Below are 24,638 nucleotides of genomic sequence, written 5' to 3'. Positions count from 1 at the left end.
TAATGTACAGTGCTGAGCCAACTATTGGCACTATATAAATACTGTATAATAATTTGTGAGTGCCTGGAATTAATGCATATGCAGATTATCATTGCCTTTTGAAATCCTTTATTGAACACACCTTATAATATAAAGGTATGTGCAGTTTTTTATTTGTACTGGCTTTTAGCAGGATTTGATAACTAAAACAGAAAATCAGTACATACTTGGAAAATGAGTATCTCCAGCCTGATTTTATAAATTCTGGAGGAAGGGAAAGCTGTGTGGCCCTTTGCTACATATTCCAGCTCTACTTTAACTGAAAAAAATTGGAATTTGGTTGGTATGTTACTGGTTGCTATTGGAAGCACGTTGCTTTGCCCTTTAGATTTTATGTATCATCTCCATTGTGGTTGTTCGGCTACGCACTTGTATTGCTGCTGCCAAAATTTCATGCTAGGCCTTCATTAAATCTTTTGCTTTGTGTTTCTTTTTTTTTTTTTACTAGCTCGGCATTCCAAATTCAAGGCTGCGGTACTTTCTGATTGCTAAGCTTCAGTCAGAGCCATTTGCTTTCCAGACCACCAATAAAGTAAGCTTCCAGTAGTTTTTCCTTTATAATATACAATGAACCAATAATCACACATGATTTAAAATTGCAGTGCCGAAAAAATTATTCATATTTCTAAACAACCACGGTTGAAAAAAAAATGTACCATCAGAAATCCAACTTTTCCCTTGATGGGTCAGCTTTACTACAGTCACAATGTGATGGAATACCTAAATTGTCCAACTTCCAGGCTGGTCCATATCTTCAGGGTTGGGTGGTGATTGAATGACCAGTGTTAAGCCTGGCCACGCACAGAGCAATTTCTGCTGATTTCCTGATTAAAGTGGTTTTATAGGCTCAAGGTTTATGAAGGTAAAAAACCTTCTGTGTGCAGCATCACCCCGGCCCCCCCTAATAATCACCTAAGCCCCCCTCTCGATCCAGCGATGTTCATTGGAGTCTCGGCTATCCCGGGACTCCCTCTTCCGATTGGCTGAGACAGAAGCGGGAGCCATCAGTTCCCACTGCTATGAATCACAACCAGTGAGCCAATGAGAAGAGAGAGGGGGCGGGGCTGAGCCGTGGCTCCATGTGTGAATGGACACATGGAGCAGCAGGTGCCCCCATAGCAAGCTGCTTGCTGTGGGGGCACCCATCAGGAGAGGGGCCAGGAGAGCCTGAAGGGGACCCGAGAAGAGGAGGACCGGGGCTGCTCTGTGCAAAACCACTGCACACACTGGGAAAGTAAAGACACATTTATTATTTAACAAAAAAAAGCCTTTATAATCACTTTAACCATCTGAAATTCGCTCTGTAGATGACCCTGTGGGCCCCATCCTGAATAACATTCCTCAAGTGAAAAAATCAAAGGAGCTAGGCAGAAAGTTGTCAGCAGAACCTGCATCAGATGTAGACATTGTTGGGTGTTTTGATAGCTGGCGACACCGACTGTCAGAATACAACCCCTGGTTATCGTGGATGGATTTTTTCATTCAAGATGTGTTTGACCAGCTTTAGGCTTGGTCAGCCAGCTTGAATTGCCCTGGACAGTCACTACTGGCATGATGAACTGAACTTGCATGTTTATGTACCCTTCATTTTAAATAATCATTGTTCAATGATTGCAATATGATGTCATGTCCAACCACCATCTTTGACAACTTGTATATTAAAGTATATCTAAAGCCTTTTTTTTTTTTTTTTTTACAGAAATGACTGTAAGGTTTTTATTTCTGTCCCTGATGGGGAAATTCATCCTCTCTATGTCATGAAGACCATTGTCAATGGGACAGGAAATAATGAGAAATCCAAAATTTTAGTTGTCACAGAAAGGGAGGAAAAAATCTTGTAAAGTGGACACTTGTTTTGGTGATAACTGTATAAGATTTTTTTTCTGCTTGGATTAGTGAGATTTCCTATCACATTCTTTTGTCTTTATAGGACAGGGAAAGGAAATCTCCTACCCAGTTGGACCCTGAAAAAACAGTACTTGTCTGAAAACCATGAGATGGAATCTCCCATTTTTAGACTTTCAAGCTGTAGGCTAATTTGGAAGCAGTCACCTTACTTGCAGTCATGCTGAACAACCTGTGGATATACATAGAGGAAGGTCGTAAACACCGCACACCAAGCAAAGCCATTAGTAAACAAGTGAAAGCAGCCTCAGCCAGCTTCACCCAAAGCCACGTCCAAAACACATTTCACTCTGACCATGGGGCTTATTTATGACCTCTATGATTAAGCTCCATGGCTGGGGTGAAACTTGTTGGGGACATGGCTTTGGGTCAAGCTGGCTGAGGATTTGTTTACTAATGGCTTTGCTTGGTGTGCGGTGTTTGGGACCTTTCTCTATGCATATCCACAGTATGTGAGGAATGTAGATGGACTCTTTCCCAGCCAGCACCCATTGCAGGAAACACCTGGAGGACTTACAGGAGCTTCAGTGGAGACCTTACGTTTTATGAGGTTACCTGCTGAACAAGGACTTTACTACTTTGGAAGTAGTATGTGGGCCAGAAAGCATAATGGTGACTTCCAAGTCAGGCTTTCCACACAGGTATTAACATGAGTACAAATTACCTTAAATATGATGTAGCACGTTACTTATAATTACACTCCCATCCATCAGTTTACCTTTGCATTTGAAGCAATTTGGTGTTACAGCCTGCCTGCAGAGTCACTTTTATTTTTACTCTGGCTATTGTTATTCTGCTGGGTAAATAAGTAGAAAACACTAAATTGGACTTTAACAGGCCAGGGGGCACCTGGTTCCAGCATTGCTTTTTCTTTGAGCTCACTGAAGGCTTATAGCACAGATGCCAGGGAACCATTTGGAAGGAAAGAGGGAACTCCATAGCGTAAAACCATTTAAAATGCTTTATTCCATTACAACCAGCATAAATTTGAAAGCAGGTAGTCTCCGGTCTCACCGATTATTGCAAGCTCACCCGACATGCGTGGTGACATCACCTCCAAAGCCCCATCGTACGTTTTTTGTCATCCGAAATCCTGCAAGGGCGGATCATTGCTCCCAAAGCCAATGTGCTGTAGCTGGTTTATTATCTTACCAGCATGGAGCTCTGGTGAGTTCATTTAATACATTTTGTGGTGGAACAGCACGGTGTGGTGGTGAACATTATAGAAAGCACAAGAATTAAATGTATGAATTGATGGAATTTTCATCACAATCTTTTTATATATAACTTTTGGATATACATTTAAGATATATTTTTGCATAATTTGTTGTATGAATTTGATATGATTTTGATGGGGTATGCACAATTATTTTGTATATGAATTAGATAATGTGAGTCATTTATGAATATGACACTTTTTTTAGTGTATGTTTGCATATAGCACTTTGTTTTGCACTTTAGCAACATTTTTCATGTTTTGTATACCTGTAGGGGTTTGCACACATTTGGGAGGGTATATTGTAATGGTGTAAGGGAGCACTATTTAATTTCTTGTATCTGCTTATATTGCTTTGGGATTTCCAGAGATAAAGTAGCTGCTTCCTCTTTTCTTGGATCGCACCTTCATAATCATGTCTGGTGGCGCTGTCTATAGAAGGCATTAAAGCACAGATAGCCTATGACAGGGGTCTGCAACCTTTAAGACATAAAGAGCCACTTGGACCCGTTTCCGAGAGGGAAAAAAAGACTGGGAGCCGCAAAACCATTGCAACATTTAAAACAAATCCGACACTGCATATATTGCAAAAAGCGCTCTGGTCATGAAGGGGGTTTAAGGGCCCAGTAAGCAAAGGGTTAATCAGGGCCACAGTGTATCGTCATAATCACAATCATAGCCTTAGGTCAGTGGTGGGCAACCTTTTTTTTCAACTGAGCCAAATCTCGCCAAAACCACGATTGAAATTTATTTTGAGAGCCACATTTTTAAAACTGAAAATACATCCCCCATATAGTAATTCATCCCCCATATAGTAATTCATCCCCCATATAGTAATTCATCTCCCATAGTAATTCATCCCCCATATAGTAATTCATCCCCCATATAGTAATTCATCCCCCCTATAGTAATTCATCCCCCATATTAATTCATCCCCCATATTAAGTCCCCCCTGTGTCAATTCACTTACCTTTGCTCCGCGCGTTCCTCTCGCCGTGTTCCCGCGCCGTTCCGGTGTAGCATGAAAATCTGTCTCCTATGAGGATCTGTCCCCCTCGACGTATCTGCGCATGTGCCAGTTTCAGGCATTAGCAGCCGATCGGCGATCTCCGGCACATGCGCAAATACGTAGAGGGGGACAGATCCTCATAGGAGACAGATTTTCATGCTACACCGGTCTTCAGGGCGGACTGTGAGAGGAGCCTAGCGGGAGCCTAGCTCCGTGGGCCGGATTAAAAGGTCCGCCGGGCCGTAGTTTGCCCATTGCTGCCCTATTGCCTGTCACCTGGTGGGCAGTGTGCTCCGGAGCCGCAGCCAAGGTGAAAAAGAGCCGCATGCGGCTCTGGAGCCGCGGGTTGCAGACACCCGGCCTATGAGAACAATCCACATATTACTAGACTTGATTTAGCAAAATTCAGAATAATGGACTTCCTGCCTTAAGCATTATGTTAGTTGATCTACCGTCTGATGTACAGAAGGCTGTTTATCATTGTATTGGTTTGTGTTTTGTTACCCTTTAGACATCTAGTAAGTACAGCACAGTCATAGGACTCTCTGTCTATAAAATGCCGCGTGGGTTTATATGTGGAGGAAGTAACTGCATGATTTTGGTATTTAATTAGACAAGTACATAACTACTAGACTGGATTTTTAATTGGTTTGCAGTTATGGTAGGTTTTGTCCATGCTTTGGTGGGTGGTCTGTAAATGTACGAAGTGCATTCTTAATCTGCTTGCCATTGAAGTAATTATATCTGACTTTGTCTCTGAATGCAGCCATTAACTGAGTACATTGTCACAATCACATATTTTGATTAAACCATCTGAATAGCAGTTCCACTTAGCCTTTAGCCTACACTAAAAACATTAAATGACTTTCAGGCTTTAATGCTAATGCAGCATTAGAATCAGATAATTGAAATACATATAAAAAAGTAGGCTTAGAACCTATTTTTCAGTTTAGGCAAACTTAAAATGAAAAAGATTCTGTGAACCGCTACCTCTGGTTATCTGCACATCAAGTAATTTTTCCAATTCCATCCAAGTTCTCTGGATCCTGCATGCTGGAAATCTAGGCTCCCTACCCTTACAGATGGGCAGTACATGTGTTGGGAAGCATCACTGGCTAGTAGTTGGTCATGGGTGGCATTAGGGCCAGACTCTTTACCGGGGAAGATGGAGAATTTTGCATTCCAGGGCACTCTAGGATTTTAGAAACCAGGTGATCTGAATAGAAAAACTGACCTCTGTTGTACAGGCACTTGGAGGTATCAATAAGAACTGGAACATATAATTTATTATCAGATATTACCTGACATTCTTTTTTTTGTTTTATATATTGTGAGAACTAGCTGCAAGAGCTTTTAAGGACACCGCCACTTGATTTTTCTCCTTTTTTAAGGGTTTCACAAAGTTTCAGAAAATTAAAATTAGAGTTTCCCTCACTGGAGTGTTCAGCATTTCTCTGTCTTGCATCCACATTCAGCCTTCTGGCTTACACATTTGACACTACTACTCCGGCCTTACCTTCTAGGCTCTGGTCTGTCTGTGTTCTCCAGACAATCTTATCAGAAACTCTCAGCACATACCTTGCAGCCCCTTACTGCTGTGACTCCTACCTCTCTCCTAGGTGGAGCCTTCCACCTCTGTCCACCGGCGGTGGAGCACAGAAACATGGCTAGGTTCAATACCACTACTAAAACCCCAGCACACACCTGACCATTTAGTGTGCTGGTAGTTCTGAGAACCAGGGCCCAGGAGTGGAGATTTCATCCCTCCCAGATCTCTACAAAATCTCTGGGCTCCAGGTCCCAAACCAGGAAAACTCAAAAGTCAGTTTCCTCTATATGACACAAGGTCCCTGGAGCCCCTCAACACGCCTAGATGAGAATCCTGGGTCATAACCTCTTATAACCATAATACTCCCACAGTTGCGGGCCATTGATTGCAAACAACATTTGTTAATTAGCAAAGCTACATTTTAGACAACAAAATCCTAATTAACAAGAATTAAACAATAGGTGAGTCTAATTATTCATTAAACAGGTGTCCAACAGACAGTTAATTATAAAAGGGTGTAACTTAACAAAGAATTCCCCTTCCCATTTCATGCTGTCAGCATGGGCACCACATGGAAGAGAAACATCACAAGGCCTGAGAAAAAATAATTTCTTTACACAAGAAAGTTGAAGGCTACAAGTAGATCAGCAAAACGTTACTTATCAGAATACTGTAGCAAAAGTGATACAAAACTTTAACAATTATGGAACTGCAACCATCTCACAGAGACGTCCAGGCTGTCCACAGAAGTTAACACCTCAACAGGAGCATCTTCTAATGAGAAGGGTTGAAGAAAATTGCCATGCAAGTTCACTGCAGTTAGCTACAGAAGTAGAAAGCCAAACTGGGGTGATTGTTTCCCGTGACCCAATACAGTGTACACTGTAGAGGAATGGCATGCTTGGGTGTTTCGTCTACGAAGGAAGCCTCTCCTAAAGACCATGTACAAAAACACTTGCTTAGAATTTGCCAGGGCTCATGCTGAAAAAGAAGACTACTTAGAATCTGTACTCTGGAGTGATGAGACCAAGATAAATGTTTTTGGACCTGATGGCTTCAAAACTGTATGGCGTCACGAAGGTGAGGAGTACAAAGAAAAATGCATGGTGCCTACAGTGAAGCATAGTGGTGGCAGTGTCCTTCTGTTGGGCTGCATGAGTGCTGCTGGTGTCAGGGAGCTGTATTGATGGTATCATGAATTCACAGATGTACTGCTCTATATCGAAAGAGAAGATGCTACCATCACTCTGTGCCTTTGGTCCTCGTGCACTTTACCAACATGACAATGATCAAAATGCACATCTAAGGCCACTGTTGCATTTCTGAAGAAGAACAGGGTGAAAGTGATTCAGTGGCCAAGTATGTCTCCTGATCTGAACCCAATCGAACACCTATGAGGAATTCAGAAGAGACTCTCCATCCAGCATCCAGGCTCTAAAGTAGGTCGTTCTTGAAGAACGGAAAAAGATCGATGTTGCAATGTCGCCAACTTGTTCATTCCATGCCTAGCAGACTCGGTGCTGTCCTTACAAATCATGGAGGTCATACAAAATTCTAGATGTAGTAGTTTTTGTTGTGGGTGTATTCATTTTTGCATCAACAAATTTGAGTAAATCCGAAGATTTTGTTATCTACATTATATTATTAACCTTACTTTCATGTAATGAGCTAAACAAATGTTCTTTAAAACTCAGTTTTGTCACAATTTTATAAATTATTCTTGTGTTCATTGAGATATTGATTAATATACTGTACGTGTGTGTGTGTATATGTATGTATGTGTGTGTGTGTGTGTGTGTGTGTGTGTGTGTGTATATGTGTATATATATATATATATATAATGAATGAAGGTGGGATACAGAGGCCCTTTTACTCTAGTTATTTTTTAAGATTTAACCTGTGTTTCAAGCTGGTCATCCATTAGCAGTTTAGTACGTCTGATCCTCAGCTGTGCATAACTGCAAGTCCTGAACATCCGCATAGTATGTACCACATCAGTCATTTTAGAGCCTGCCCAGGCCTATGTGTTCTTCAGATAACCAACCTTATTGGGCATAATTTGGACATTTTCACTTAGGGGTGTACTCAGTTTTAAATATAAATAAACAGCGCAAACATAGACCTTTAAATCAAATCAATATACAAAGTGCAAACATATATAAAAAATTATATTTATAGTGAAGTCCATCATGGTTAATAGACAACAAAAGTTCAGAAATCTCAAAAAAATATTTTGTGCAAAAAAAATTTTTTTCCCATTCTTCTTCTAATGTAAAGAAAAAAACTTCCACCTTCCACCCGTGCAAACCAACATCAAATGCACTCACCAGATTTAGGTGAATGAAACGCCTTTTAGGAATTTATATGGGATCCTAAACCCTCTTTTGTATCCACTCTATAGGAATCCTCACCTTCAGTGTAGGCTCCACCATACAACCGGGGAGAGAAAAATCTCAGATAGTGTAATATTGCAAAATACCATTTATGAATAAAATCAAGGATTAAGGCCACTCACATTTAAATCACTTTAAAAAGGCATATTTATTAGGACAAGCTTCTTCCAGATGGACAATGAATGTAAGACAACCTCCCATGGAATCTCACATCACAGCTCCAGGATACAGCAGAAGTTCCACAGAGACCAAACATACACAGATCCCAAAAGATGGCCGCTGGAACGCCCGATGGGAGGGGCGAAACGCGTTGACGCATTTCCGGTTGTTACCCCGTACATCTGACGTCACTTCCGGTGAGTGGAGCGCACGCTGAGCGGTGCGTTCCAGCGGCCATCTTTTGGGATCTGTGTATGTTTGGTCTCTGTGGAACTTCTGCTGTATCCTGGAGCTGTGATGTGAGATTCCATGGGAGGTTGTCTTACATTCATTGTCCATCTGGAAGAAGCTTGTCCTAATAAATATGCCTTTTTAAAGTGATTTAAATGTGAGTGGCCTTAATCCTTGATTTTATTCATAAATGGTATTTTGCAATATTACACTATCTGAGATTTTTCTCTCCCCGGTTGTATGGTGGAGCCTACACTGAAGGTGAGGATTCCTATAGAGTGGATACGGAAGAGGGTTTAGGATCCCATATAAATTCCTAAAAGGCGTTTCATTCACCTAAATCTGGTGAGTGCATTTGATGTTGGTTTGCACGGGTGGAAGGTGGAAGTTTTTTTCTTTACATTAGAAGAAGAATGGGAAAAAAATTTTTTTTGCACAAAATATTTTTTTGAGATTTCTGAACTTTTGTTGTCTATTAACCATGATGGACTTCACTATTAATATAATTTTTTATATATGTTTGCACTTTGTATATTGATTTGATTTAAAGGTCTATGTTTGCGCTGTTTATTTATATTTATCACATTTTGTGTTCACCACATTGCACAGCAGCAGGATAGATCCTGTAGTAGGGTGTTTAACTTGGCGCAGGAAGAATTTTTTAGTTTTTTTGTACTCAGTTTTGTTGCCAGCGGTTTAGACATTAATGACTGTGTGTTGAGTTATTTTGAGGGGACAGCAAATTTGCAATGTTATACAAGCTGCACACTCACTACTTTACATTGTAGCAAAATGTCATTTCTTCTGTGTTGTCACATGAAAAGATGTAATAAAATATTTACAGAAATGTGAGGGGTGTACTCACTTCTGTGAGATACTGTAGGTAAGTATGATTGAAAAAAAAAATCTAATACTTCTCTTTTAAATGGTGACAGCACATATGCAGCCTCATTACTGAAATATAGAATATCTAAATGAGCTACCTTGACAAATATGCAACCCATGTGTAGGGCAGCTTTTAAGTTTATGGGACCTATTGACAATTTTGTAGAAAAATGTTTTACTAAAGCCTACCTTTTTCACCAACACAACTGATTTAAAGGTGAAAATGGTGATCAAATTAACACTTTCCTTATTTGTGGCCCTGTAGGTGCCTTTCTTAGTCACTACACAATTAGAGGGGCCACCAACCTCAGTCCAGGTACACTTGGTTCAATATATGAGGAGCATTCAAGTCAAACCAGGACTTTTAATTTTACAGGAATAAAAAGGGATGCTAGCGCGGCGGTACTACGCACAGTAGTAAGTAGCAAGTGTGTCCTATTACTGATAGGCGGAGCACATGTCATGGGCCAGTCCAGAGACTGTTAATCAAGATGGCAGACAACAGTGTTAGTGCATGCATGGAACAGCGTGTAATGATGATGTTTCTTGTGAACTAAGGTGTAAAGCCCACGGATGTCTACAGGAGACTTCAAGCACAGTGCGGTGATGAGACACTCAGCCGCAGTAAGACATTTGAATGGTGTAAACATTTCAAAGATGGCCGTACGTCCGTCAGTGACGATCCTGGCCCTGGTGGTTCCCAGCCCACAGCAGTCATTCCTGTGATCATTCAGCGCATTGAACGCCTGATACTGGATAATAGACACATAACCTGTCATAAAATTGCACAAGAGACAAATTTTTTTGTGGGAACGGTGAACGCAATGGTGACGAAGTGAAGCTAGAATGGTTCAGGCATACTGACAGATCTTTCTATGCCAAAGCTTTCCAGACATTAGTTAAATGCTGGGATAAGTGTATACATGTAGCAGGGGAGTATGTTGAAAAATAAATATAGTTTCCACTCCTTAAAATGTGTTTTTATTATGTAAAATCAAAAGTGTCGGTTTGACTTGAATGCCTCTTGTATAATTACCACCACTTATTCAAACATCTGTATACCATGACTAGTACAGACTTATTTTAGGCTCAAATTAACACATCTATATACCAATATACTTTTCCATATTAGATTCTTGAAACTTTTCCTAGTACAAATGAATCAGAATCAACAAGAACTGGCAGTGATTTGGGTTTGGAAGAGCACCCGCAAACAGACACAGATCAGAAGAAAGCTGCAAGCAGCGCCCAGTGCCCAGATGGAGGATTCGTATACAAGTTGGAAACGGCTAAGGACCTGCAGAGAAAACAGAGTCAGGACAATGACTCCTCTATACAGACTCTACAAGACTTTTTAGAAGAGAACACTGAAGAGATCAGCCAATACCTTCTGCCTCCAAAGTCATTACTGAGATATGCTTTAATCCTGGATATTGTAAAACCCACATGCCGAAGGTCAATTTGCTTCACAAAAGGGTGAGTGTGCAACATGGCAGCATGTAAGGGGTAACTCCATCCCAGAATGACATTTTAAAGCTGGCTGGTAAAAGAAAAGCCTATTAAATATAGTTGTATATATGTATGTATATATATAAATATGTGTATATATATATATATACATGTATTTTAAAACAACTGGTAAAAATGCCTGAATTTGACTAGATATTAGATCTTTGTACTATATGTTACAGCAGCACCCAGACAGGGAGAGGGGGGAACAGCACTGGGAGACAGTCAGATGTCTTTTTCACATGTGCTGACAAGGAACCTGCTGAAAGAGGAGAGAGTAGAGGGATAATCTCATCAGTTTGTTGCTGCTCTATCATCATACAGTCACAAAATTCCATGGGCTGTGCTTGGCTGATTAACCATAATGATGCAGGAAGGAGATCAGGTCAGGAACTCCCATCGGAAGCACATCAACTCTGAAAATCTGAAGTATCCGAAGATCCAAAAATATGCAGTTTATAGCTGCAGTTTGTTATTATGAAAAATAAAAAGTTGGATGCAGATGTGATATATTATTCCTCATAGAGAATCAGTATTGAATTTAAAAATGTTCAATGCAAATATACCAAGTGAGGACTGCTGTACAAATTAGATGCATGCATGGAAAACCTTTTTTAAAGAGATTTTCTAAATTGGGTGTCTAATTCCAAGTCCACTTTTGAAAATTTAGTTACGAAAAAAATCAATACACCTCTGAACATCTTTTTTGGTTGCTTCTTGGTGAGGGACATCTTGCACTCAGATTAATATAGATAGTAGCTGACTTTATAGTGTTTTCTGTGTTTTAGATATATTTTATCAGTTTTTCTGCTGTTTAGATAGATTTTTTCTTTGTATAGTTTGCATACAGTATACTCTGTGTTCCTAATTGGCTATTGCTAAAAGTATTGTTTTATCAACATTTCTTTATGGTTGCATGGAAGACTGAAAATTAATCATTTCAACGTCTCAATCCCTTCCTCTTTAGATATGGGCATTATGTAGAAGGAACGGGTTCTGTCTTACAGATGGCAACAGATGTAGAGGTAAACTTTCATACCTGAATGGTTAAGCCTAATGCTGGACACTGTGCAATTGCTTAAAGAGACATTCTGATTTGGTACATTGCTTGGAAACATCACTGACTGTATCAGGAGTCTAGGACCTCATTCACACCTAAGCGTATCAGGAACTCACGTTTTTCTTTGCATGTTTTTTGAGCTTTTTGTTCATCATGCATGTGGCAGCCCATTCACTTGAATGGCCTGCTCTATGTGCATCAAATACCCCAAATAATCATTTTTGGAGTGGAGCGTGGCGCATTTTTTCACAGTGCATTTGTAGCACATTTTCCACATGACAAAAAGCCAGATATGAATGGAGCCTAAGGGTGCATTTACACTGGTCATGGTTGAACTAAAGGCATTCTATGAGTTAAGTCCAATGAAGTGCATGCCACATGGTGAACTTGTCTCTTTCATTTACATTTGACAGTTATATGGTGCTCCAGAAAGATAGCTATGGCTATAGTTCCAGAGCTCCAACATGACCTTCTGCAGAGTGCATGTAGCTGCTGTGTCTGCCCCTAACCTCTGCTGGTCATTCACAGAAGCCTTTACATTTTGTGAACTCATTCACAAAGGCTTCTGTGAATGGGGAGAAGATGGGAGGGGCGGGCAGAGATGCTGTGTGTGTGCACACAGTGCCTCTCCTCTCAGAGCCCTGATAGCTTGAGACCAAAGCTCATTCCTTTGACCAGAGCTATCCTCCAAGAGTTCCCTAAAACTGTGAGATTTAAATTCAAGAGATAAGCCCACTTAACTCATATTATGCCTGCATTTTTATCAAAGTGGCTGAATTCCTGGAATTCAGCTTTAAAGCAACCTTGCAAAGGTTTTTTTTTGTTTTAATAAAATGTGCTCCCATTAAATCACTTATTAACACGTGGTTTACCCATCAGCTTAATTAAAATGATAATAAACCAAAAACTCAGCTTACCAAACATTAGATGTGGTGGCTGCATTCGTTTTCTTTTTTAGCCTTTTTTCCCTCTGTTTTTTTCACCTGGTGATCTGGCCAGTAACCCATCTTTTCATTCACATTTCAGTCTGGGTGGAGATGCATGTTGGATGTACTAGCAGATTTAGAAGCACTAACAAATTGAAGCCAACGCGTTTTAAGCAGTTACAGCAATAGTTATTTTCCTTTTGTGATAAAGGTTTTGGCTATATGAATAAAAGCTGACCATCACAAGCTTTTTCTGTTAAAAAAACAACAGACTTACTAGCCAGACCACCTGGTGAAAATAAAGGAACAAAAAAGAAAACTAATTCAGCCACCACATCTAAGGATTGTTAAGTTGCAATATAGTAATTGTTTGCTTTTGGGTTTAATACCACTTTAACTCCTTCTTCCCCTTCTCCAGTTTACCAATTTTTCCCTATTTGTTTTTTTTTGTTTATTTTTCCAAACATTAATATTTGAACCTCTTTCATTTTATTCATGAGTTTTTGTGTGTATGTTACATAAAAAAAAATGCAGAATTGAAAAAAAAAAAGCTTTGTAAATAACTTTAAAATACTTTATACAATAATTGTGTGTGTTAAAAAAAAAATTATATATATATATATATATACTGTGTGTATGTATATATATATATATATATATATATATATATATATATATATATTGTTTTATTAATTATTATCCACTCAGAACCAAACCATCACAGGAGAATTGGAATCAGTAACACAAATGTGGAATCCTAATACACAGCACAAATTAGAAAATTACATTTATACCTTTTTATCTACAGTATCAATTCTTTTTACCACATTGATCAATTTAGAAAAGTCTGTGTTTTTTTCATGATTTTTTTATATTGTTTTAAATGGTTGAAGAGCTGAACAGCCCCGCCAATAAAAACGTAACATTTTTCTCTGTAGTAGTTGATCATCTGTAACAAATGACAGTGTAAACTACTGGTGGAACCACTTTACTTTTGTGAACAACTATAAAACCATTGTTTGTGCTCTGGGACTATTGTTTTTCCACTGTGCATTAAGTGGTCCTTGGCGCTAGACAGCTTTTTCAGTAGATGAGCTTGTTTGGCGGGTAAAGATCATTATCTTTATTGAAATCCCGGCTATAATAACTGATAGGCTAGTAACAACTTTATATACGAAGCATGTTGGCAGCCGGGGCCTGTCTGTGTCACTGTACGCTTTATTGCTTCTAAACAATGGCACTCTCATTAAGTGAATGAGTTAAATGTTCAGCCAAGTGGGCAGGAAACTGTCTCTGCGCTTTTCACAAACTCTGTCTACTAGTTGGCTGGGATACATTTATTGGGAGAATGTTGACATGTTATTCTGAATGGTGCTTGTCAAAGCAGAAAAGGAACTGTGATATTATAAAATGGAGCCAGATTTGAGGACAACTGAAATATCGCTTTATGGTTTGCGTTTTATTACTCTAATTTATGGGTTCTGGGCCCTCATGTGTCTTTTTTTCCTATTGTGATGCAGATCAGCTCTGTGTATAAATCACTGGAAACATTATCTGACGAGGAGAAACTCGCTAAACTTTCCACAATGAAACTGAGATACTTCACACCGAGAGAAATTGCAAATCTTCACGGATTTGCAGCAGATTTTGGTATGTGTGATAAACAGCAAAGAAAATATGGAATGTGATAACCACATTTAACAAGAACTTCAGAAAGATATGTAAAAAAAACCTCTTATTTATATACATACTGCATCGGCATTCATGAAATTAGTTCACAGTTACAGTGATTCAAGGTAAAGAATTACCTGCTCTGTGTAATGGTTTTGCACAGAGCATCCCCAATCTTCCTCTACCCGGGTCCCCTACTGGCACTACTGGCTCCTTCCCCTGCTGATTGCCCCCAGATCAAGCAGCTTGCTATGGGGGCACCCGAGCCACTGCTCTGTGTGTCCATTCAGAGAGCATGGCTAGGCCCACCCCCACTCTCTCCTTATTGGATCACGGACTATGATTGACAGTAGTAAAACCGATAGATAAAAGACCTGATTATGGCGTAACCTCATACAGTGGGGCAAAAAAGTATTTAGTCAGCCACCAATTGTGCAAGTTCTCCCACTTAAAAAGAGAGAGGCCTGTAATTGGCATCATAGGTAGACCTCAACTATGAGAGACAAAATGAGAAAAACAATCCAGACAATCACATTGGCTGATTTGGAAAGAATTTATTTGCAAATTATGGTGGAAAATAAGTATTTGGTCAATATGAAAAGTTCATCTCAATACTTTGTTATATATCCTTTGTTGGCAATGACAGAGGTCAAACGTTTCCTGTAAGTCTTCACAAGGTTGGCACACACTGTTGCTGGTATGTTGGCCCATTCCTCCATGCAGATCTCCTCTAGAGCAGTGATGTTTATTTGCAAATAAATTCTTTCCAAATCAGCCAATGTGATTGTCTGGATTGTTTTTCTCATTTTGTCTCTCATAGTTGAGGTCTACCTATGATGCCAATTACAGGCCTCTCTTATCTTTTTAAGTGGGAGAACTTGCACAATTGGTGGCTGACTAAATACTTTTTTGCCCCACTGTATATGCAAAAATATAATATGGTAGCCCAAAAAAAGCTTATATGTTTATAGGAAGGCAAGAGGACAACTCAACACATATAAATATTTTTATGTGTTGAGTTGTCCTCTGGGCTTCCTATATACATAAAAGCTTTTTTGCATATTTGAGGTTGAGCCATAGCCAGCTGATTTATCTTTCGGTTTTGTTTCATGGTAGATAAACACGGCGGTTCTCTCAGGTTTATTAATTTTTTTTCATCTTTCATTTCTTATTACAGTTGGGGATCTAATGTCTTGAGGATTCATTTTATAGTGTGATGGTATTTTACTGTGATTGACAGTAGCGGATACCACTGCTGTCTGAGCCAATGAGGAGGGAGAGAATTGAGAGAGCCGATGCTCTCATGCACATCGCTGGATTGAGATGGGGCTCAGGTAAGTTTTAGGGTGTTGCTGTACACAGGTTTTTTACCTTCGTGCAAACCTAGAGCCTTTACAACCACTTTAAATATTTGGTTCACCTTTACAAAAAAAAAAAACTGTAAAAAGGTGGCCTAACACTGGACACCCTCCCCACCCTCTAGTTCCCGCTGTACTTACCTGTTTCGATCTGTAGCTGTCAGGGCTCCCACTGCCACTCCGCTGGTCCAGGGATTTCACATCCCTGCTACTCTCTCTTCTTGGTTCTGTGCTGCTGGGAGGGACCAGATGGATTCTGGTTGGTCAGCACCATCCATTAGAATTTAACAGGTCTGTCCTGGATCTCAAAGGTCCAGGCAAAACACTTTTAGTATGTATTCTGCTGTTTATTAGTTATAGTTCTATCAATATGTAAGGTACATGCATATGCACATACCTTCAATCACCTTCTCATGCACCTCAGGAGATCTAATATGTAAATATGGATTTAGGAAAAAGAATCACATAGAGACAGATATGCTGCTTGTCCTAAACAAATTGTCCAACAATAATTCCCCCCTTGGAATTTTCGGCAGCACAAATAAATCAAAAAGTACAACAATAAACGATAACGATATCTTTTATTTATACAAGATTTAAAAATAAATAAATAAAGCAAGTGCTTAAAATATGAGTTCTGGTACAATAGGTCCCCAATGCTATACAAAGATAACCCTACTAGTGGCAGAAAGATTACACAAGAATTTCACATATTATACTTCTGCCTTGAGAAGAAACTCAAATGCGTTTCGATATACAGTGTTTACAATCATCATCAGAGAGATTAACCGCTTTCCCACTACCCTATAGCAGATATACTGCTACAGGGCGGCAGGGGTGTGCAAAATCACATATATATATATATGCGATTTTGCATTTCTGTGTAGGGGGAGCTCGCGTGCCCTACCCACGCTGCTATTCGCGGCTTTGGCTGTCAATCACCGGGTCCCGACCAGTGATTACTCGCAGCTACATGGTGATTGCGGAGCATTATGGACGGAGGGAGAGAGCTGTATGCAAACAATACAGTTCTCTCCCCTGTTAGCTCCTGCACACTGCTTTGCATGATTCTGCATAGCAGAGCCATGCAAAGCAGTGTGCTTACAGTTGAAAGCACAGACACAGCCCACAGTAAAACAGCACACAGTTAACCCTTTGATCGCCTCAAAGCAAAGACATGTAGCAGAATACATTTTGGCCTAAATGTATGACAAAATTTTTACTGGACATGTTTAATAGCAAAAAGTAAAAAATATTGTTTTATTCTCAAAATTGTTGACTTTTTTTATAGTGCTAAAAAATAAAACCCGCACAGGTGATCAAATGTCACCAAAGAAAACTTAATTCGTGGGGGAAAAAAAGGACATAAATTTCATTTGGGTGCAGCGTTGCATGACCGCGCAATTGTAAGTTAAAGTAACGCAGAACCATAACGCAAAAAATTGTCCGGTCAGGAAGGGGGTAAATCTTCTGGAGGGAAAGTGGTTAAGGGTATCTGAACTGAAAAATAAATCTTATTTAGAACATCACATACTATGCAAATAATATAAGGTATACTGACTTCAGTCCTGAACATTGACTAAATGTGCTCCACGTGTACATAGAGTAATTACCTTGCAGTTTTGGGGATAATGGACAAACACCAGAGCAACTAAAAACAGGTGTTTTTCCAAGCACCCCGATCACACTCCACAGAGGACAATCCCAGGAGCCAGGCCAAAGGCCGCATCAGGAAGTGAGGAGATCACACACCTGTACCAAAAAGGGGGTTCAAATAGAGAAAAATGTTTTTCGTTCTATGAATACAGATAAATCAGATTGGATAATACATGTGCTCAGGCTGGTGAGCCATGTGTCAACCATACTGACCAAATAAAGGACATAGAGGGTAAAAAGCAGTTACTACATCAGTAAAATTCTTGCTGAATATTAAAGGCAATGTCTTGAGGTCAATAATTAAGGAATGCTTGAAAGAGAAGGACATATTGTATATGCATATGTATATATATATTACCTGTCAAGTATCCTAAAGCTTTGAGGCACATACAAGTGCCCAGTATAGGTATAAATCAAAAATATATAATGGCCCATCACTATGCTGGGATGAGTTATGAGGTCCACTCTATAGTTTACAGAGAAAATGAATATAATGCCCAATAAGGGTTTTTTTTTGGCCAGAAAAGGACTCTCCAATTCCTTTATTCAGTTGGCTTATTCACCATTTTGAAAAGGATCTACAAAAGAAAATTAGAAAACTCCTGAGTGATTTAAAGTCCACCAAGGAGTATGTTATTACCTTACTGTGATGTATACTGCGGACCAGTCTGAGTGCAAGTGAAACCCAAATTGAGAAGGTATCCTATATACAGTGCTCAGCATAAATGAATACACCCCAACAGATTTGTCAGAAAACCTTGACTTTCCTTTCAGAATCAACATTTTCTAAGGGACACTATACTACAAAATACTCCCACAAATGCGGACCATTGATCGCAAACAAGATTTGTTAATTTGCACACATAAAGTATTTTTCCTAACAAAAGTCATCGAAGACCATGTTGCAAAAATGAATACACTCCAATGAAAGTCTTAGGAGCAAAGCTAAATTTTAGACAACAAAATCCTAAATAATAAGAATTCAACTACAAGTGAATCTAATTATTCATTAAACAGGTTTCCAGCAGACAGTTGACTATAAAAGGGCATTACTTAACAAGAAAACCCCTTCCCATTTCATGCTGTCAGCAATGGCACCACGTGGAAGAGAAATGTCACAAGGCCTAATAAAGAAAATAATTTCTTTACACAAGAAATGTGAAGGCTACAAGAAGATCACTAAAGCTTATCAGCCGGAATACTTAACAAAAGTGAAACAAAAATGTAACAAAGATGGAGCTGCAACCATCACACAGAGATGTCCAGGCCATCCATGGAAGTTAACACCTTGACAAGAGCATCTTCTGATGAGAAGGGTTGAAGAAAATCGCCATGCAAGTTCACTGCAGTTAGCTAAAGAAGTAGCCAAACTGGGGTGACTGTTTCCCGTGACACAATACAGCATACACTGCAGAGGAATGGCATGCATGGGTGTTGTCCACGAAGGAAGCCTCCTAAAGCCCATGCACAAAAAAGCCTGCTTAGAATTTTCCAGGGCCCATGCTGAAAAAGAAGACGACTACTGGGATTCTGTACTCTGAAGTGATGAGGCCAAGATGTTTTTGGACCTGATGGCTTCAAAACTGTATGGCATCGCACAGGTGAAATACATGGTACCTACAGTGAAACATGCTGGTGTCAGTATCCTTCTTTGGGGCTGCATGAGTGCTGCTGGTGTCAGGGAGCTGCAATTCACTGGTGGTATAATTAATTCACTGATGTATTGCTCTATATTCAAAGAGAAGTTGCTACCATCACTCCGTGCCCTTGGTTCGTTGTGCACTTTTCCAACCTGACAATGATCCAATACACACATCTAAAGCCACTGTTGCATTTCTGAATAAGAACAGGGTGAAAGTGATTCAGTGGCAAAGTATATCTTGTGATCTGAACCCATCCACCTTCCAGGCTCTAAAAGAGGTCGTTCTTGAAGAATGAAAAAAGTTCGGTGTTGCAATATGTTGCCAACTTGTTCATTCTATGCCTAGGAGACTTGGTGCTGTCCTTACAAATCATGGAGGTCATACAGTGTTCACTGAGATATTGATTAAAATCTTACTTTTCAAACGGGGTGTACTCATTTATGCTGAGCACTGTATGTATAGATAGGGATCAATCTCCACCCCAAACACAATTAATGGTTGCCAGGTGTGTGAAATTGTCCACCTCCCGATTCGGCCAGACACCATAAAGCCTAAGGCATAAAATGGCATCTCCCACGTGGTCTCCTCAGCATTCCGGGAAGGACCATGTCCCCCGGCTACATCCGCTATATATAAATATGGATTCTTCCAGCGTGTAGGGCTGGCCTTTTGGCCCATAACTATGGTCTATAATCTTACTGGCCACTGGGAATGTGTAGGATGGGGAGAGACAACCTTTGACACTACAGACAAACACTGTAGTCAATTTAGAAATATTACTTGATTCAGCATTTCAGTAACAGATTTGGTGACAAGTAATTCATGCATTATTGCAGAAACTTCTAGATTGTTATGCCAAACCATTTAGTGTAGAGTCCAAGTAATATATTATCCTACTGTGGAAAACTGAGGCATATCTGGGTCTAGACGGAAGTAACTTGAGCTGTAGATGGCCTCAGCTGTAAAGTATTGCGCCATATCTAGTGCAAACTAAAGTAAAGTATCTCGCCATGACTGATCTTAGCAGATAACATAGATTTCTTTCTTAAAAAATGATTGCACACTTTTTGAAAGGAACAAAATACAAAGGTTTCCTTTAAAAATACATTGTAGATCATTGATTAAAGGACTTATCCAGTTGCTATTAGGGGCTGCAAAGGATTTTATTCTGTGTTTTAAAACACACATACAGTGAAAATGATATCAAAAACAATCTAAATAATCCAAACAGAACAACAGTAAAAGCAGCGTTACATCTACCAATGACAAATAATCAGACACCCTCTAATGAAAACGGTGCTTAAAACATTCCAAACACTAAAAAATATGCACAAATTCAAAAAAATACACACATATAATGACAATTACTATGTTTTTAAACCATAAAACATGTACACAAACTACAGCGCAATAAGCACATGTGAACAGCAGCAGTTCATGCGTTGACCCAATGTACGAGGGGCGTTCAAGTCAAACTGAGACTTTAGAGTTTATATAATAAAAGAACAAAGTTCAAGGAGTAGAAACTGCATTTATTTTTTTACATACTCCCCTGCTACATTTATACACTTATCCCTGCGTTTAAGTAATGCCTGGAAAGCTTCAGCATAGAAAGATTTGTCAGTACGCCTGAACCATCCTAGGACAGCCTGCTTCACCTCATCAGTGCTGAAATGCTGACCTCTGAGGAATTCTTTTAGGGGTCCAAACAGGTGGAAATCACTCGGAGCGAGGTCCGGGCTGTAAGGGAGATGTGGCAATACCTCCTAGCTGAGTTGCTGCATTGTGCATGTAGTGTGGGGATTAGTATGATCTTGTTACACAGGATGCCCTTAGTGATCAAACCTAGGCCGTTTTTTCTGCAGATGCATATGCACATCACTCAGAACATGACAGTGATATTCACTGTTAATAGTGGCACCACAGGGAAGAAAATCCACATAAATAACTCTACATATGTCCCAGAAAACACTTGCCATTTTTTTACCTGCAGACGGAATTGTTGGAAATGTTTTTGGTGGTGGTGAGTCCGCATGCTTACACTGCTTTTGATGATCATTTTGATTCTGGAGTGAAATGATGTTCCCAGGTTTCTTCACATGTAACGATACAACGGACATATGGCCATCTTTGAAATGTTTACACCATTCAAATGTCTTACTGCGGCTGAGCGTCTCCTCAACGTACTATGCATGAAGTCTTCTTTAGATATCAGCGGCTTTTACTCCTTCATTCATAAGAAACTTCATCACCACACGCCGTTCCATGCACGCACTAACACTGTCGTTTGCCATCTTGATTAACGGTTTCTAGACTGGCCCACAACATGTGCACTGCCTATCTGTAAATGGACACACTCGCCATTTACTACTGTGTGTAGTGCCGCTACGCTAGCATCCCTTTTATATCTGTAAAATTAAAAGTCCCAGTTTAACTTGAACGCCCCTCGTATATTCACATCCTAGTAACCAAAGTGCTTCCACCACCATGTGTCACTATTCAGGGAAGCCTCTTACCAAATATTGTGAGCCTTTAGGTTATAAATGGTCATACATGCTCAGGTTGAATAGTCATCCAGTAGCCTCCTGGTTAGAGCTGTTTAGAACACCTCCACTTACACTGTTCAGAGTTTACCAGAGCTTTTGAGTCGCTGCAACCCTCAGACTGCACTGTATTTTTGGAAATGTTTTATGATTTAAAAATCTAGTAATTGTCATTGCATGTGTATTTATTTGCATTGTGATCATTTTTTTAGTGATTGGAATGTTTTAAGCACCATTTCCATTAGAAGATGATTTATTGTTTGTCATTGGTGGATTTAGCTTTGCTTCTACTGTTTTTCTTTGATTTGTTACAATTGGTATCACACTGGCACAGCAGCTGCTTTATTCTGCACACAAGTTATTTTTTTTTTTTATATTTTTTGATCTTTTTGATTTTTTTTTTTGTAATCGAATGCCTTTTATGTCCTCCTTAGGTTTTCCAGAAAAGATAACCTCAAAACAGAGGTATCGGCTGCTCGGGAACAGTCTGAACGTGCATATTGTTGCCAGACTCGTCACCCTCCTACTTCAGTCACATTGATTCAGCTTCAAGGATCAACAAGACCCCAGACTTTTTTTTTTTATCCTAAATATTTGAATTAGATTGAATAAATTAAATAATAAACACTTTTTTATTCTCTTTTTTTATCATTTGTTCGGAACTTTGTCCACCAATAACTGATGTTTAATTTTAGCATAGTCATTGATAGGTTAAATCAGCTGTTGGTTCAATCAGCTGTTGGTTCCTTGTATATCTTTGGGGCCTCAGTAGGGAGATATCTCAGAATTTCCAAAATTCCTTGTAGGAGGTAACTGAGATGCAAACTAGCACTGGTGATTCCATCCACAATAAATGGACTGCACACAAACATCTTGAAAGCTTTTAGTAAAATGTCAAGTAGATGCCTTAAAGGAGAAAAGGAGAAGTATAGCACAAAGATCTTTTGGCCATACTTCTCCTGTGGGTCACAGTAGTGCACTTAGTTCTGCACTCCCGTGACCCCAGATTCAGCACAACAGCAGGCTAAAGCCCACTGTTGACTGCCATCACAGATCCAGTCCAGGCTCTGCAGGAATCCCAACAATAATGCAAGGGGTTTGCCCAAAAGCCTGACCAGCAGCTGGCTCAGCCTCTCAGGATATTGCTGAGAGCCTAAAGCCTGCCATAGATGATTCAAATCTCAGCCAATTCAGCAGGAACCAGCCATGACTTGAACTATGTATGGGCAGGCTGATCAGCTTGGGAATAACCAGCCTGTCGTATTTTACATGCAAATATTGCTAGTGGCTATTATAGCCGCTAACAGAAATCACTGTGTTTTCACGGTGGGGATGGCTCCTCCTGTCTCCCCACCAGAAGAACACAACTGCTTTGCGGGAGGGATTCCCCCATTAGTGTTGATGGGACAATTGAGCAATTTTTTTTGTATATGGCCAGTTTGAGCCAGCCGCTCCCAGCCTGGAACTCCAATAAGCACTGGAGGGACAGAGCAGAGATCAGTAACTGAGAGCCACCGCTCTGTGTTTAGAGCAGACCCAAGAACTGAGCAGTCAGCAGTCTTTGACCGCTCAATTCTCAGCACTAGAGCCAGTGGGGGTCAGCTGCAGCTTGGATTGATTCTGGAAAAGAACAGACAAGGGCGCACTCTCATCGTGCATTACCGTGGTAGAACACGTGTTTATTGAATAAAAAGAGGATATATACTCACAAACCAACGTGATTAAAAGCAGTATAAGTGGTCCACAAAGACAGTCACAATACATCTGTGTCTAATGATGCGGATAAACTTACGCGTTTCGGGAGCTGAACTCTGCGTAAGGGGGTTCAGCTCCCGAAACGCGTCAGATTATCCGCATCATTAGACACAGAAGTATTGTGACTGTCTTTGTGGACCACTTATACTGCTTTTAATCACGTTGGTTTGTGAGTATATATCCTCTTTTTATTCAATAAACACGTGTTCTACCACGGTAATGCACGATGAGAGTGCGCCCTTGTCTGTTCTTTTCCACTAGTGGTCAGATTTCCCGATCTTAGAGGGGCAGCGCCTCTTCGGTTGGCATTTTGGCATCTCCTTGGTTGTATGAAGACTGGAGCGCTGGTTTCGTTCGTTTATCTTTTGGATTGATTCTGCAGCCATCAGCAGGTGAGTGTGCAGGTTTGTTTGTTTTTTTTTAATTCCTGCACTTCTCTTTTAAAGTGCTTCAGACCAGGTCCCTGTTGTGAAGGTTTTACTTGAATAAAGATTCATAACACTTAAAGATTCATGTGTTGTCCATTTATTTTCAATGACGACATTTCATTATGACTAGCTGGATGACCCACTTGCATGAGTGACAGGTGAATGACCCGTGTTTACTGTGCAGAGGGGAAGCTGCTTGCACAGAACCCAGAAGACCATGGTTTTCACTGTATGTATTGGAGACCACTAGAGTGATTTTCATCATTCGCAGTAGCTCTCTGGATATTGGATATGGATATTTATATCGATCCAAGCTAGCCCAATTTAAGTATACAAAAATTATATCGTAACTCCTGCAGTTCACCTTTAAAGGTACCGTATGTTTATTTAATATGAGTACTAAGTCTCATCAATCTTATCTTTGTTGATAGGATATTGTTGTGATCTGCAGATTTGTTGAACTGTACACCAGTTATAAAGATGCATTTCCTGATTACTTGGGGATACCACATATTTTCTCATCTCTGACCTGTGTACAACTTAACTAAATGATTAGGTCTACAGTTATTTAATTACCACTTACCAGACTGCATTGGGCCTATCCAATGAAATGCAAATTAATATTCTGTATCATTAAACTGATGTTTGCATGTAGATAAAGTGTAATTATATACTGGAGCAGTCAAGGGAAACTTGAGTCTAA

General features: G+C 39.8%; 1 protein-coding gene across 2 annotated transcripts in view; it reads left to right on the top strand.

Annotated features, from left to right (window-relative positions):
• TRDMT1 (tRNA aspartic acid methyltransferase 1) overlaps window positions 1–22,392 on the top strand; it is an 81,460-nt gene extending 59,068 nt beyond the window's left edge. For both annotated transcript variants that reach the window (XM_089693705.1, XM_089693704.1), the window contains 5 exons: window positions 488–571; window positions 10,519–10,862; window positions 11,863–11,920; window positions 14,402–14,531; window positions 22,187–22,392. In XM_089693705.1, the coding sequence (XP_089549831.1) occupies window positions 488–571; window positions 10,519–10,862; window positions 11,863–11,920; window positions 14,402–14,531; window positions 22,187–22,293 (723 nt within the window). In that variant the 3' untranslated portion in view covers window positions 22,294–22,392. The remainder of the gene's footprint in view (window positions 1–487; window positions 572–10,518; window positions 10,863–11,862; window positions 11,921–14,401; window positions 14,532–22,186) is intronic.
• Window positions 22,393–24,638: the final 2,246 nt, after the last annotated feature.

The sequence above is a fragment of the Staurois parvus genome, unplaced genomic scaffold, assembly GCF_062004578.1.
Source record: "Staurois parvus isolate SC_StPar_1 unplaced genomic scaffold, SC_StPar_1.0 ptg000636l, whole genome shotgun sequence".
In the NCBI taxonomy this organism is placed as follows: domain Eukaryota; kingdom Metazoa; phylum Chordata; class Amphibia; order Anura; family Ranidae; genus Staurois; species Staurois parvus.
The sequence above is the reverse complement of the archived record's forward strand: the minus strand, read 5'-3'. Positions and strand labels throughout refer to the sequence as shown.